This window comes from Marasmius oreades, chromosome 7 (assembly GCF_018924745.1).
Source record: "Marasmius oreades isolate 03SP1 chromosome 7, whole genome shotgun sequence".
Classification (NCBI taxonomy): Eukaryota; Fungi; Basidiomycota; class Agaricomycetes; order Agaricales; family Marasmiaceae; genus Marasmius; species Marasmius oreades.
In genome coordinates, this window is record NC_057329.1 from 3,722,374 (window position 1) to 3,737,251 (window position 14,878).

Below are 14,878 nucleotides of genomic sequence, written 5' to 3' on the forward strand. Positions count from 1 at the left end.
CGGTGGCTATGCACCAGATAATGACTGAAGCTCATGCGTTCTTACTTATATGGTCTTCGTCCTCGACGAATGATGTGACACAGAAGCGCGGCGGGTTATGGTGCTGGGTAGGTCCAAAACACTCAAACTAAATGCATTTGCTTACATACAAAAATTTGAGCACTTACATTGCGGAACAGTGGAAGTAATGTGTCTTCGTCGAGGACGAAGAACGGGAAAGAGTTGAATTATCCCAATTTAGCAATCCGAGTTGCCGCGGCATTTCTGCACAGCCACCGGCCGTTGACGGGTTTTAGTGTGACATCAACGTTACTGCATCTGCCAGCTCACCATTCTTCCCCGACGAATGACGGACGACGTTCATTCCGCCAATTAAGTTTGGTGGAAGTTAGTCTAAGTTTTTTCTTAGGGCTTCCCTCAACTTTCTCTCCTTCACCAACGAATGACTTTTAAAATCTGTCTTAGTGTTTCAGGTAAGTTTCCATTGATTACTCAGATTGCTTTAACTGACTGCCGCGCTCCAGGCCAAGAATCAGCGTTGAAGATTTGAGGGGGGAGGTGGGGAAGGATGGGAAAGAGGGAACCATTGTCGTCAATGAATGCTTGCCCAGTAAGTCAATTGTTCATACTTGTTATTTGATGACTACTGCTTTCAGTCCTGGCCGCGTTCCTTACCTGTCAACAAGAGCATTCAAGCCCGCGACCATAGAAGATAAGGTCGTTTATTCATTTATTCCCCAACCCCAACCCCTCTAATCCCGTGGACACCGAGTTGTCTTCGTCCCGTTGGGACCTTGGGGATTACGGCTTCCATCCAACTCGCTACTACATTTCCATTCCTCCAACCTCTTTCCGATATACGACTTAGTGTCGATATCAAATGCCAGTCGAATATTCGATGGCGTTCGCGTTCGCTGCTCGAATTTTCGACGGCAATTGACAGATTTCTACCCTAAGGCGGTTCAACCTCTCCAAGGGTGCGACTGCTGGCGGGTAGATCCTGACTTCATATTCGCTGAGCCTTGTTGGTTTTCTTGGGAGTTGTTTTACTTCCCCTGGTATTCCTGCCTCTGCAAATCCTCGAATGTATCGCTCCACCGCCAACTGGAAACATCCCAGCAGACGCCTTGTGACAACAAAGATTGCGACGCTGAGGAGAATACTTTACCTCATTCCAGACGCTTTGCGGCCAACTCCAAGTCGTACGGCTACACTGCGATCACGATCTCTCTAACACCTGTTGTATGACGTTGGCGCAACCAACCAAAGCTGTCAAATTTATGGGAGTCAGTACCGTCCCCCTCTTAGAGCACCGGTTCCTAGCGTCCTCTTCTTGAGGTCTTCGACGTGCACTTGCTTCTTCACCATCGTACACGACAAGCGTACGCTTTTTCAAGCTTTTCACGCTTCTTAACGAGTTCTTCGCATACCCTTACGTCTTTTTTGACTACGCGTCTATCGGTGTCCATGAAAGACCAGAAGGGTTCAAAGACACAGGGGTCACCTTTTTACGACTTCCCATTGATGCTACTTGTGGACGGATTAGTTCTACAGCAATCGCCTAAAGCTTGAGTTCAAGTACGTGTTCGAGTGGGGCTAAGGAGAGAAAATATGCAGGTTTTAGACTCAGGTACTTCAGCTTTTCATTGTACTGGGTAATCTGGTTCTTATTCTTATTGCAAATTGTAGAATCTGCATGAAATTGAAACTCGGAAAATATCTACAGTCAAGGTTAAAGATCTAAGTGGTAAGTACGCTTAGTACGCTTAGTACAAAAACACCTTTTCATAGCTGAAAAAATTATGCGAAACAGGTCAATCACTACCCCACCTTGGGTTACCTCTTCCAAGAATACGAGGAGCAGGGCCAACAGAGCCAAGCGGGTATCTAGTGAACCCCCCTGGCCTGTTTGCTTTAGATGACCACATACGATCGGAAGTGCAATAAGGAACCCAGAGAAGCTTGGAGTACCTTTTCTTGAGAGCCTTCCTCATCGCGTTTACCGTTTTTTGGTCGGTTTCGGAGCACATAGCCTTCCAAAGCTGGTAATAGGTGCATTGGCGGTAGTTCTGGGAGGCTGCCTGTACCTCGTGGCCATGTGGGGGAAAGAGGTGGTTGAAAGCTAGATCAAAATCCTCCATGGTACCGCGTTTGTACCTGACCGTAGTCCACATGTTGGAAAGGGTCAAATCCTGGAAAATCTCCTCACCAGCTTCTAGGCGCTCTGCCTCCGTGAGCTTGAGGTAGGAAGGGTTAGCGGCGCTTCTACCGTTAGGACTCTTCAACAACACATCCACCAACATCTGCCTCCATACCCTTGTCAAGCGTTCATCTATATTCCCCGACGTTGCTTGACGGCGACGTTCTGCTTCACCTCCATCGCCATCGTCACCTGACCCGATCTCGAAATCGGATTCGTCGTCAACAGGAGGTCCTGGAAGGGAAAAGCCCTTAGTAGCTAAGTTAAAGAGAGGTTGAACATATTCAGAAGCTGGAAGGAGGATCCTGGTAGAATGGGCCTTGTTTGGAATGCGTCTTTGGGGTGCGGCACCTGGAATGACTATGCCACGGTTATTATAGATGTGTTGAATGGTCCTTAAGTCTGCTTTGAAGATGAACTTGAATGCAGATGCGCTCAAGTTAGGACCAGAGGGGTTGTGGCGAAAGCGTGGAATGATAGAACTGTGTTTGAGGTTACGAAGGAAGATCATGCCGTAAGGACATGCGGGTAGAAGGTATTCGAGTTCCGGGTCAGAGTCTTCATCGTCATCTTCTCCTTCGTCGTTTCTATCCCCCCTCTCCACCTTAAAGAACAAAAATATGGAATCGTCCCCTTCGTCACGCTCCGCTTCGGGAAGGATGGCTCTGATCAGACTACGATAAGAGGGACCATCGTCAGGCCTAGCATGGAGGGAATTTATGAGCCAGGAAAGAGAGGCTGTAAGGAGAAGAGCGTCCTGCGTAACTCTGGTGGCTGGTGGCCCTCTTGCTTGTTGAGCCAACAGATGGGACATGGCTGTCAATCTATATCGACGGAATTTCCTGTTAGGTGACCAAGGTTAGCTAAGGAAGATAGGCAGACGCGCGGAGGAAACCAAAGCTTACCACCAAGTTTCACGACTGAAGGAGGCCAAAGAGCTTCGAACGACACGTGAAGGAATGTTCATAAGCGCCTGGAATGCGAAGGCGACAGGGACACGGACTTCGATGCGTGCAAGAGAGGCAATGTTGGAGGAGTCCTCGTAAGACCTGATCAAGTGGTCGATGAAAGGGACTGGCTGTATCTTCTCATCCATAGCCTCTTTTATTGTGATAGCTTTGGCATGGTGGAAACCGTCAGGGCTGTAAGTTGTTTGTTTGTCTGTAGTGTAGAGCTGTAAATACGCAGCTTCATAGGTACCACCCCAAGAACGCGGTTCTACCCTGCAGCCTGAGATGCCAGTGAGGTGGCTGACGATGTCACGGGAATAACGGGAGCTTCCAAGGGAACTCAAGCGATCTGCCTGATCCTGGGTAACACCTAGAGCGTAGCGAATCATCTTGGAGTGCGATCGAGTGGTCCACTGTAGGCATTGATTCTCTTCACTTCGATACTGTATGCCGATGTCAACCCACCATAAGCCCTGGTCAAGAGCCCCAGCAGGAATGCTAGAATGGTTCAGGAATGTCATGAAAGCCATGCGTGCGCTGTCCTCATCCAAACTGTGCCAAGTCCCCATTTTCACCCCCCTAATCGTGTGGGTGAAGAAGAAATCTTTCGCCCAATCTACTCCCTCCTGTTCAAGTTGAAAACGAAGCTCGTCCACCAGCAGATCCAAGAACTCGGGAGGGACAATCCTCGTACCGAAAGCCATATGACCAGAGCGTTTGCGAATGCGGAATAACTCGGCTTCAAAGGTTGCAGGCCAATCATCTGCACTTCCATGGAGAATGGCTTCAACAGAAGGCCTGAGTCCTTTCTCGTAAAATTCGGCCTTCCTACCGAGCGAGAGTTGAACACCGTTTGAGAGATCGTCAACTTGCAAGCAGAGTTTCGGGAAGAAAATGTGGACCTGGCCACGAGGTCCAGAGTCTCCAAACAAGAAAATTTGGAATTCGGTGGAAAGGGGTGGGGATAATGGTGTAGCCCTTGCATGGTTTTGGTAGTGAGTGATTGATAGAACTTATAATAAAGACTGGATGCTTACGTCCTGAATAGGAAAGGAAAGATGGACGCTAGTCGTCAGCGTCTTGGCTGGATTCGGCACAGGATAGATGGAGAGGCTGTTGTTGAAGACAATGGAATTCTGAACTCCGATAAGGGAGTCATAGTCTCTAGTCACCTCAACTTGGTGATGAGGCGAGAGTAGGTCGTGGTAGACATCGAGGAATGCTTGGTGATCCAAGGAATCCGCACTTCCCGTGAGCAAGAAGGAATGAAAGTCGGCGAGGGAATTTCGATAAAGTTCCTTGGCTTTTTTGAGGAAATCGTCAAGGCTGTAGCCCAGCGTCTCCTTCTCGTTGAACACCGTTCTAGGCGACATGTTTGTTGGGATAGCGTATGGCGTTAGCAAGGGGGACTTGGGAAGCAAGTTAGGGTTTAGGGAGACTCCGGGTTGACCTAAATAAAAGTCTTACAAGTTCCTCATCTTGGATGAAGGCATTATCATTCAGACACGATGCTAAACTCCACCTGCTCAGGCCCGCGACGCAACCCTGCATTCTTTGTTTTCCACTTTCCACTCAGGAGAATGTTTGCTCTATCCTCGCCTAAAATTCAGATCTCCGTCCATCTCCTATGGACCCACATTACTAGACTCCAACCTCGCAACCTCGCAATTACATTGTATTCTCCGTCTCGGATATCCAAGGAGACTTTCCAACGTTGCTTGATGGTTTTCTAATAAAAACAACAGGCATGATCACACCCTTACTAAGTTAGCATCTGGCTAGCACTTGACATTTGCCCATTCATTCGTACCATTCGTTCTTCGTCCCCGACGAACACCGACGAACCCGTGTTGAGAAACTTCTAGTCAATATTTGCAACGAATGAATGCCCTACACCCTGCATCCTTTGCCTTGGATTAACGGGGAAAGTTACGCATGTGCAATGGTCGCCTAGCCCTCACGCCTGTCTTCTTCGTCCGGGACGAACGGGGGAAACTTACGCATGTGCAATGGATGCCTAGCCCTTCTTTGTCCAGGACGATTTGTTCGTACCATTCGTTCTTCGTCCCCGACGAACGCTGACGAACACCGACGAACCCGCGTTGAGAAACTCAACTTCTTGTTAATCTTCGTAACGGATGAATGCCCTATGCCCTGCACCCTTTGCCTTGGATTAACAGGGAAAGTTACGCATGTTCAATGGTCGCCTAGCCCTCACACCTGTCTTCTTCGTCCAGGACGAACGAGAAGATTGCCAGTCACAGAAATCATTTGAGCCTTAACGATCTTAAGGACATCCACTCCCGTATTCTTTCCAAGGTCAACGCACATATTCATTCAGTCCCATCATACTCAGTCCTAGACATCCCTTCACCCTTGCATTCATAATCTCTGCTTCATGGGGTTTTGTGTGTGCGCGATCCTCGTGTAGCAATCACAAAAGGACACCTGCATTATTCGTCTCAGACGAATAATCATTCTGGTTCTGTCTAACCCTTATTCCAATCATATTCACCCTGGATCCTTTTACACATGTGCGATAATTGCCCAGCCTTCACAACTCCTTTCTTCGGCCAGGACGAATGAAAACGTACGAAAACGGACAAGGTCGTAAGCCACTAAAGGGGATTTTACTCGCCTATTCACACCTCCATTCTTAGCCTTGAACTAACAGGGATGTTTTCGGCTGGATTTCTGATCATGGATGGTCAAGAAAAAAACAAAAAAAAAATGACGGTTAAGTCGGCTTTCCGATTTTGTGTCCGACATCTCTTTCCCTTCAAAATATATGTATGGTCTTGCATCCTTCTCTAAGAACCCATTCTCCCCCTCATCCCCTGCAGCAGCCTTCTATCTTAACAAACGACGTTCTTACTCTTACCCATTCTCCAAGTCATCTGCTTCCTCATCCTCTCCATATTCTTCATGCCTACACAAACCGTCCTGTCCGCTTTGGTTCAGGCCTACTCAAACGGTGGTGCTCCCTGGAATTGGGATACGTGGAAATCTATCACCAACGTTCACCACGGCCTCTTCCCTTCTGATGACTCACTCCTTCCTCATCGATGGTCACGGAAAAACGCAACCGATGTCCAGTCCTTCCTCAAGGAATGTGCAGACATTTCTTCAGATGTTGAGAGAGACAAATTCGTTAAATCTTCCCAGAATCCCGGGAGAAACTTTTTACATCAGTGGGTCTCTTCCAACTATGAGCGATGGGACATCCACAACAAGGTGGTCAGCTGTCTCAAAGAAGCTGACGTCCACCCACTGCATATCATGACCAGGGAGAACAGCCTGACGTGGCCGAATTCTAACCTCTACCTCGGCCGCGCGCTCGATTCCATTGCTTGGGACTTGTTTGGTCCGGATGCCTTTCCAGACGGTTCTAATGTTCTTCCGGCCAAATGGAATTTCTTGGCCTCCGCTATTGGTTTGCGATCATGGGTCCGCATCAGGGGAAAGGTGAAATGGGATCTCAACAGAATAAGCCAGATGGAAGAGGCAGCTACTCTGGCGTTTAACGGTTAGTCAATCATCATCTCTATCAAGTCCTGGTCGCTCAGTCAATCCATTCAGAGATCAAGGCAGAGCCTCAGCCAACCAAGGCCGCCGTTGTCAAAACATTGCGTGCTGTTGCCAAATGGAAGGACCTTGTTGAAATTTATTCGGTGACGGAAAACCAAGAGAAAGCTGATAGCATGGTCAGCGATCTCAAGGATCTCTTAGCCGCCCTGGGTGCAAAGGTTCCAAAGGAGAAGGGTACACGGAGGATCAAGGGTCCTAGCCAAAGTACGCCTTTCATTCTCTTTCCTAGTTCTGCGCTGATAAAGTCTACAGGGGTATCGAAAGAGCAACTCAGTTCTATACACAGGATGGCATCGGAGGAAGATATCTCGGAACTAACAAACCTCTGGAATGACTATTTTGACTCGTCGGGTGTCAGAGACGAGGTTACTCCACCAGAACCTTCTGAGCTAAGTATCAACATGAGGGACGTGGATAATGGAGCTTTGGGGATGGAAGTAGAAGCTCTGCTTACTCCAGACGAGCTGTCTGAACTCTTGGGCTTTCGAAAAGGTCTTCCATACCTTTTTAACACCCTCCGCCATGATGGAGGTATAACCCCATGGGACAGTCCATCCGACTTCGCCGTTAATCCAAGCCAACCACTCAGAAATTCCTTTCAACCCCTTTCCTTGCACTGGCACCAGCTTGCCGGGATTTCCTCTATCATCCGCAACACCTTCACCGCTGACAGAAAGAAACACACTACCAACGGTATGCTTATCGCCGACGAAGTAGGACTAGGAAAAACAACCCAGTGCTTAGCCACAATTGCATTCCTCAATCAGGCGATATTCTTGCGGGAGAAGGGTTCTCCACCGCCGCCCATCCTCAGTAAAGCATTTCATCCCTTTCAGCATCCGGCTTTCGCTTACTAGTTCTGTCTAGAAACTTATAAGTATCTCCAATCACGAGAGGACTTTGAGGCTCTTCCTCACTTGATAGCGGTGCCTGGTACTCTCAGAGCACAATGGGTGCAAGAGATCCGGACACTTTTCAAGCCCAACAGCGTTGACATCCTTATCTACGACTGCGGAAAGTCTGGCAATAGTAGTTTCTGGGGTCCATCTGGTCCATTCCAGGCTTCGAAGCAGCCGCGTCAAAACATCATTGTGCTCACTACCCATACTGTGAGCTTATGTTTTGTTTCAACGATTTAATATCTGATCGCTGGTGTTTCCCTTAGTCAATTAGGCACGACTTCCAAAAGGTATATGGCCCTCTACCTAAGAAACGCAAGCACCCCTGGGATATGCCAGAGCTGCGCCGCGGGGCTCAGGTCTCGGATACAATATTCGGGACTAGGTTCCTATCAGTTGCCATTGACGAGGCTCACGAATTTAGGAAGGAAGGAGTGAAACACCTAGCTGCCCTTAGACTGACGCAGCAGGCTTCCTTGAAGTTGATTTTGACGGGAACGCCTCTCCACACTTCTCACAAAGTGAGGTCTTATTTCTCTCTGAGGTTACGCTCTTTTGACATACGGTTACACAGGACATCGTGTCTTTGGCAAGACTGGTTGGAGTGCCACACTTCTTTACCGAGGATTCACTTGATCAAGGAAGACAAGACGCAAGCGACTTGAGTAGGGCGAAGAAGCAGGATTCGAAGGCGACGGAGGAAGAGGTGCTGTCAGGCTTGCTAGCCTTGCCAAAAGTACAAGTCGAAGTTGTGCGAAGAATGCAGACGCAGGTGAAACCTAATATTCTCCGGAGAACAACGGACACCCGCAATTGGGCAGGGAACAGCCTCCTTAACCTCCCGCCGCACAGAGATATAATTGGCGTTCTCAACTTAAGCGCGCGCGAGCTAAAGATAATTGAAGAACGGGCAGAAGCATCAAAGATGAAGTGAGTTGCCCACTTATTCATAATCAAGTATGTACTTACGGTGTTCTCAGTGCGAATACCGAAAATGAGAGCGGATTCGTTACCACTGTGAGTTTTTCATTTTCATATATATTTCTCTTCATTAGGCGTCTTTTAAATCTTGTGGATAGAACTTCTACATCGACTATCGGAAAGACGTTGGCTATGCAAAGGAGAATCCGGACGCTCCCAATCCAACTTTCAAAACGCTTGAGGAATGGGAGGAGAAGAAGTCGACTAAGATGGATTGCTTGGCTAAAGTCGTACACCACTATCTCTCGCACGACAATATTGCGGACGTCCAGTTCGTTGATGGTGCACCCATATTCCCTCCACCTCCGCCTGTTCCGCTATCTCAAAGTCCTCCAAGAAATCGCAAGATAGTCATATATGCGGCATTCCCATCTATGACACCAATCCTTCTCAATGTAAAGCGTTCTCTCTCCTTCTCATCCCTTCTGTTATCTGATCGCTTACTCACGGCAGGTGTTGAATCTCTATGGCATCGACTGCCTTCACATAGATGGACAGACCCCTTTGGACAAACGAGCGGCTATCGTTGACAAATTTAACGATCCAAATGGTCCTCGTGTCTTTATATTCTCCTCAGTCGGCGGAACTGGTCTCAACTTGTCTGCAGCAGACGTTGTTATTTTCTTCGTAAGTAAATTACGCATCTATTTCTATACTCAAGCCCTATTGACACTAAAGCTTAGGACCAAACGTGGAGCTCCCAAGATGAACGTCAGATTCGTGGACGTGCTCACCGTCAACCTCAAAGAAAGGTAGTGATAGTTATTCACCTGTTGGCGAATGACACAACGGACATTTTGATGAATAATATGGCAAGCCAAAAGAGAGACATGTTCGAGGCGTTTGTTAATAAGGATATGGGAAAAGGTCGGATCTCCATGCTACTTGAAAACTTGCTTATTGTTCACCCATTACTTTGCAGACTTGCAAAGTCTACTCAGCGGTCGGACCGTCCATGACGCAGAGCCTCTGGATCAACCTGACGTTGAAGATGGGTTGGAATTCAAGTCTAAACGCAGGACATCCCGAAGGCTCAAAAAGGATAAGGAAGGAGTATCAGTCTCTAAGAAAGCTGAAGAAGGTGCGACATCTGTTCTAATCGAACGTGAACATCATTGTAATTATAACCTATAGGGCGTTCCAAAGCGGCCACCACCAGAGCCACCACCAGCGCTCCAACTACAGACGCTTCCTCTGCCAACCACACAGAAAAAGCCATCTCCAAGGGCACTTCCACCGCGATAGCCACAGCAGCCGCAACAGCCGCTACCAACGCTACCACCACCGCTACCACCGCTACCACCGCTACCACCGCTACCACCTCTACCACCTCTACCACCGCTACCACCTCTACCACTACCACAGGTGTTGAGATGGATATGGAGATGGACGGCGAATGGTCCATGAGAGGTGAACAGGGAGATAAGTCTGGATTGTCATCTGATGGAGATATGGATTTGTTTGGAGCCATATCCGATCAAGACTATGCCTCTTCTGAAGGCGGTCACTGTATTACTCAAGATGGTGACGAAGGTATGGGCCCTTCCACTAATGGCAAAGCGTACTTATAGTGATTTCTATTTTTTCAGAACCTGCAGGCCTTGTTCAAGCTATGGGAAGCTCAAGAGTGGATGAAGGTGAAGTCCAGTTCGCTCCTATACGTATTGTTTGACCCACCTAACGCACTTTAACCTTCTGTCTACTCAGATGACGATCTTTTTGGTTTCTCAGCTTCCCCCCCTCGGCACAAAGCTATCATCTACCCTCCTAATACAGAAACAGTAGATGGTCCTCTCTATGAGAACCTGGTACCCTATTCCAGCTCACCAGCTCCTGAGTCTCCTGTCTCTGAACAACCTGCTGAACCTGCTCAGCATACGAAGTTACGTAAGTTTTCACTGTACTGGCAATGACTGTTCTGATAGCTTTTCAGTGCAAATGGGAAATTCAAGGGCAGCTACCACTCGCCAATTATCGACCACTCAGAAGAGGTTAAAAGAGTTCCGTACGTGTTGACTTCTTAATGGTTTAACCTAACCTAGACTAAATATAATGTTCAGAAAGGAAACTCCTTGCCAGCGCTGAAGAACCGATGGAAGCTCAACCTGGGCCTTCCAACTTAGCCAGGATTACAAAAACAACCTCACCTTCTACAAGCACGGAGCGGTCAACTCAGCATGAACGTACGTCCAAGAAGAAAAGAAAGCAGAATGATACAGTATCTCCCAATTCTGCTCTACGAGAATCCAAACGCCTTACCATCGCAACGCCAGGTTCTATTACTGGTAACCCTTCCCCTTTTTGCTTAAACATTATCAATCTGAGAATCTTTGCAGGTTCTAACTCAAAATCTTCAGCCAAGAGTGATCTTAACATTGCGGGTAGTTCCTACAGTCAAACGACACACAGCGAATCCTGTGGGAAGGCTGATGCAAGTTTGTGGTCTACGGTTTCTGTAACCCGCTAACCTTGCTGATGTTTATATAGCATCTCGTCCGTTACTGGTAAGAAACCCAATGATGGATGCGAGGAGGGTTTCTGAATCTATGCGAGTTGGCGCTTCAGGCCCAACCAGAGCGCACGTCCTTGGGGCATCTGGTTAGTAGAAGTTATAATTTTTCACGAAATTTGGACTTGACTTGTTTAAAGGCGCTAGGCAGAACACATTGTCTCATAGACCCCAGGATTTACAGAAACGTCGCGGTTTGCCTTATAACATTCCGAGCTACAGAAAGTCTTCCAAGGTCTTAGAAGAAGACGTTGACTTGGATTTGGATGACGAGGATATAGGGACTAGTAAGGGACTGAACGACTACAGAAGGAAATAGCTTTATTTTTGATTCACGTAGTTTTTAAAAAAGTTTATTAAGTATCTCATCGCCGTTCCCTCTTGACTATATTTCCATGCACATACATTGCAATCACTTCCTCTGAGTCAAAGCGTGGACATGTTGAAAGCGCTGCTCACCCGAGTTCCGAGCGCTTGACATCACGTCTTTCGTTTCGTCTGAGACGAATGGTCAAGAAGTAGTCAAGAAGATAATCAAAATCATTTCATAAGTAGAACTGTACAAGGTGCGAAACAAATTCTTACTAGCTATGAAAGCTGATGAGGAACAGAAGCTGCACGGCAAAAAATGTCCAAAAATGCTATAGTATAGGAGGAAGCGATTGCACGCTCTACAACCCTCACGGTCTCCAAGTAATTGTGCGCTTCTGTATTCCTAGGAAAGGCATCCAACAACGCAATGGGTTTCTGGATCCTCCACGTTGACATCACGTTATGAAGTCCTTCAAGAAATGGTATCCGATTCCTAATGGACGGCGATCCAAGTCCACGAGTTTCATTCTTTGGAAAAATAACATTGTCAGCTGAACCCGTGTAACACTTATCAAGCAGCAGCTTTCTTTCAAGCGCAGGCATACTGCTCATATCCAGTCGAGTGTCTAGAACCAAAAGCTCTCTTCGGAAGTTGAGCTCAAAGAGCTCCCACATCACTTCACGAACGGTGCTGTCAGATGGAAGCCTGTCGCCGCTAATCTGCCTGTCTCTCCAAACCGCTTTCGCGGAGTCCAAGTTCTCGAGATTCAATGATATCTGGCTTTCATCGACAAACTTTTTCAAGCGATTGTTCATCTCGTTGAGGAATTTTTTCGAACGTGAGAGACCATCAGAGGACTGTGATGACTGGGAGGGGTGATTGTCGAATCTAAGCTCTAGTAGACTTCTCCACTGCTTAGCAGTCAAGGTACTTGGGTCAACGGAGAGCCGAAAAAGGAAAAGGTCCCGCAATTTGAGCCAGTTCGAAATCAGCCTAGCTTTTGTGGAATCATCCTTGGCGTTGATGAACAGCCTTGGGGGTGGAACTGCAAAACCATTGTCGATACCGTTCGGCGGTGGCTGAGCGTTGTTGTAACTTGAGAGGGCAGCTAGAGCATCTTGCCATGCAGTGATACCAGATGGCATCAAACGCGAATCTGGATCTAGAAACGTGTTGATTCCATGGCGGTCTGACTGTTTTGGATTACCCTTCCCTCCTTGATCTTGACAAAATGTTAACGTACGCAAAAGAATCTAAAGTGTAAAAATACGTACATGGAGTAGAACGGGAGGAACTGCCCACCACGGAAGATGAGGAGGAAAGCGAAGTTCGTACGAGTGAGGTGGAACTACGAGGCTCCGATGAACCAAATAAAGACGGGTATTGTAGAAGAGATTGAACATATTGCGCCATGGCGAGATAACGTTCTGGCTTGTTGGCAAGTCCCGTGTAGATGACCCTGTGTGGAGGAGTAGCCTCTCCAAGGTTAATAGTATATCCGCAATGGAGTTCAATACTAAGCCACGGGTTTTTATCGATGAAGTCCCCAACTTTGTCGATACGAACGTCCAACGCCTGACTGATTGGCCTGGTGTACCACACGGGAATCCCTGCGTGAAAAAGACGATCTACAACATCTTGATCGTCGGCGAATGCTCCCACTACTCTGCCATCCACAGGGACACCATCAGATACCCCACCACCGGATACGTTCCCATCCATATATCTCCCCCTGAACTTGTCGATCCAATCCAGCCTTGCCAGAAGTTCGAGGTAGTGACGTTGTGCCAATGCGAATCGTTGAAACGTTACCATTCTTGTTGCCCATTGGCTCTCTAGCCTCTCCATCAACTGGCGAAGATGAGTAGACTGAGAAGTAACATAACGGTCCTCTTTCTTACTCTCCGCCCGCTCAAGAACCCTTGAAGCCATGGTATCGAAAGCCCAATAAAATCCTCTATACAATCTCCCCATTCCTGTACAAATGTCCAGTGTTGCTCTCTCTTCGAAGTCTGTGATTTGGGGTCTGGCCCAGGCCGCGTAATGGGGGTTCTGCTTATCAGTTGATGGAAGCTGAATGACAGAGAGATGTGCGATGTTGCGGTTGAAAGGCTGAGGGAAGAGGAGGGGATCGTCTTCGCCGAAATGTAGATCTTTGCGCAGACGAACTCTACGCTCGTTTATCGGAGGAGCATAAAGGTAGTCCATGTTTGGCGTTGTGACGATCACATCACCTGGGTACGCGTTCCCCACACGTCCTTCGAACGACCGAATCGCTACAATGAAATATGGCGTTAAAGAAGGCTATTTTGCAGGATTCGGAACGTACGTTTATTGGGGCTAGAGAAACGGGTGAGAAGTGTCTGGTCTTCCAAAAAATCTTCCGTTTGAAGAGAGCGATTGAATGCATAGGGCGGAATCGACTGTGACATCTTCTCTAACTTTATGTTTATACTGAGACAGCAGCACAGTTAACGATAAACATAAACGTACCTAGAAACGCCGGGTGTACAAAGATCAAGAGAGGCGTAGTAAGAGTCTTGTCCAGAAGCAAGGTCCAATGAACAAAGACAGACGTCTATTGCCCAGAAGTGACAGAAACGAATTCTCGTCGCGTACCAGCGGCACTTAGCCGTCTGGCAGGTTTCCAGGAGGTATATAGAATTTGCGTTGGTAAGCGCTATAATGGTCAAGAATTAGTTTTGTAATTAATTTTTCAGAATGATACTTACAATGTTGAGGGAGCAGACAATGTAGAGGGAGCAGAGGCAGACGACGCGCAATGTTGATGTTAAATGTTGAAGTCGCGTGTTGAGTCGGGGCCGTCAAATGCCGGTGGCTATACACCAAATGCCGCCCTCGGAATAATGACTTAATTTCCCTCTCTCCAACGTCGATGTCCTCATCTTCGTCCTCGACGAACACCCAGTTCCGTTCTGGAGGCATCAATCTATCTGTCCAGGTAAGTTGTAATTAATCAGAGGAGATTATGCTCGCTAACATTCAATCACAGAAACTTAGGACCTGGAGAAGCTTGGGAGAAGCTGGGGGTAGTGTTTCGGAAAGATGCATTTGGTTGGAAATATACTTCGTCCGCGACGAATAAACCTAAGCATGTAAGTTTTTGTTCTTACTCATTGTTTACTCACCACTCGCTACAGATGCCCCGTTTCTAACCTTCAAACTTCCTTCAACCCGCGACCATAGAAGATAAGGTCGTTTATTCATTTATTCCCTATCCCCTCTAATCCCGTGGACAATCAGTTATCTTCGTCCCGTTGGGATCTTGGGGATTACGGTCTCAGCCAAATCCACTTTCCGACACTCTCTCCAGGATTCTCTCTACGATATACGACTTTGAGTCGATATCATACGCCAGTCGATTACTCGACGGCTTTCTCTTACTGTTCGATCTTGCGTTGACAGTCTCCCCAGGAA

At 47.6% G+C, this 14,878-nt stretch overlaps 3 protein-coding genes across 3 annotated transcripts; 1 reads left to right on the forward strand and 2 right to left on the reverse strand.

Annotated features, from left to right (window-relative positions):
* Positions 1-1,814: 1,814 nt before the first annotated feature.
* On the reverse strand, positions 1,815-4,523 carry E1B28_011921 (uncharacterized protein; the record flags this gene model as incomplete). Its single annotated transcript, XM_043156980.1, has 3 exons — positions 1,815-3,042; positions 3,106-4,052; positions 4,188-4,523. 3 exons carry the CDS (start codon positions 4,521-4,523, stop codon positions 1,815-1,817), a joined length of 2,511 nt encoding a protein of 836 aa, XP_043006795.1.
* Positions 4,524-6,075: 1,552 nt separating this feature from the next.
* Positions 6,076-11,446, forward strand: E1B28_011922 (uncharacterized protein; the record flags this gene model as incomplete). Its single annotated transcript, XM_043156981.1, has 19 exons — positions 6,076-6,676; positions 6,730-6,942; positions 6,991-7,551; positions 7,606-7,847; positions 7,904-8,158; positions 8,212-8,567; positions 8,618-8,654; positions 8,717-9,013; positions 9,072-9,245; positions 9,302-9,485; positions 9,541-9,699; positions 9,753-10,151; positions 10,208-10,255; positions 10,326-10,505; positions 10,552-10,623; positions 10,679-10,903; positions 10,955-11,053; positions 11,106-11,216; positions 11,268-11,446. 19 exons carry the CDS (start codon positions 6,076-6,078, stop codon positions 11,444-11,446), a joined length of 4,392 nt encoding a protein of 1,463 aa, XP_043006796.1.
* Positions 11,447-11,715: 269 nt separating this feature from the next.
* E1B28_011923 (uncharacterized protein) lies at positions 11,716-13,872 on the reverse strand (the record flags this gene model as incomplete). Its single annotated transcript, XM_043156982.1, has 3 exons — positions 11,716-12,662; positions 12,715-13,716; positions 13,770-13,872. The coding sequence occupies 3 exons, from the start codon at positions 13,870-13,872 to the stop codon at positions 11,716-11,718; spliced, it is 2,052 nt and encodes a 683-aa protein (XP_043006797.1).
* Between the last annotated feature and the right edge of the window lie 1,006 nt (positions 13,873-14,878).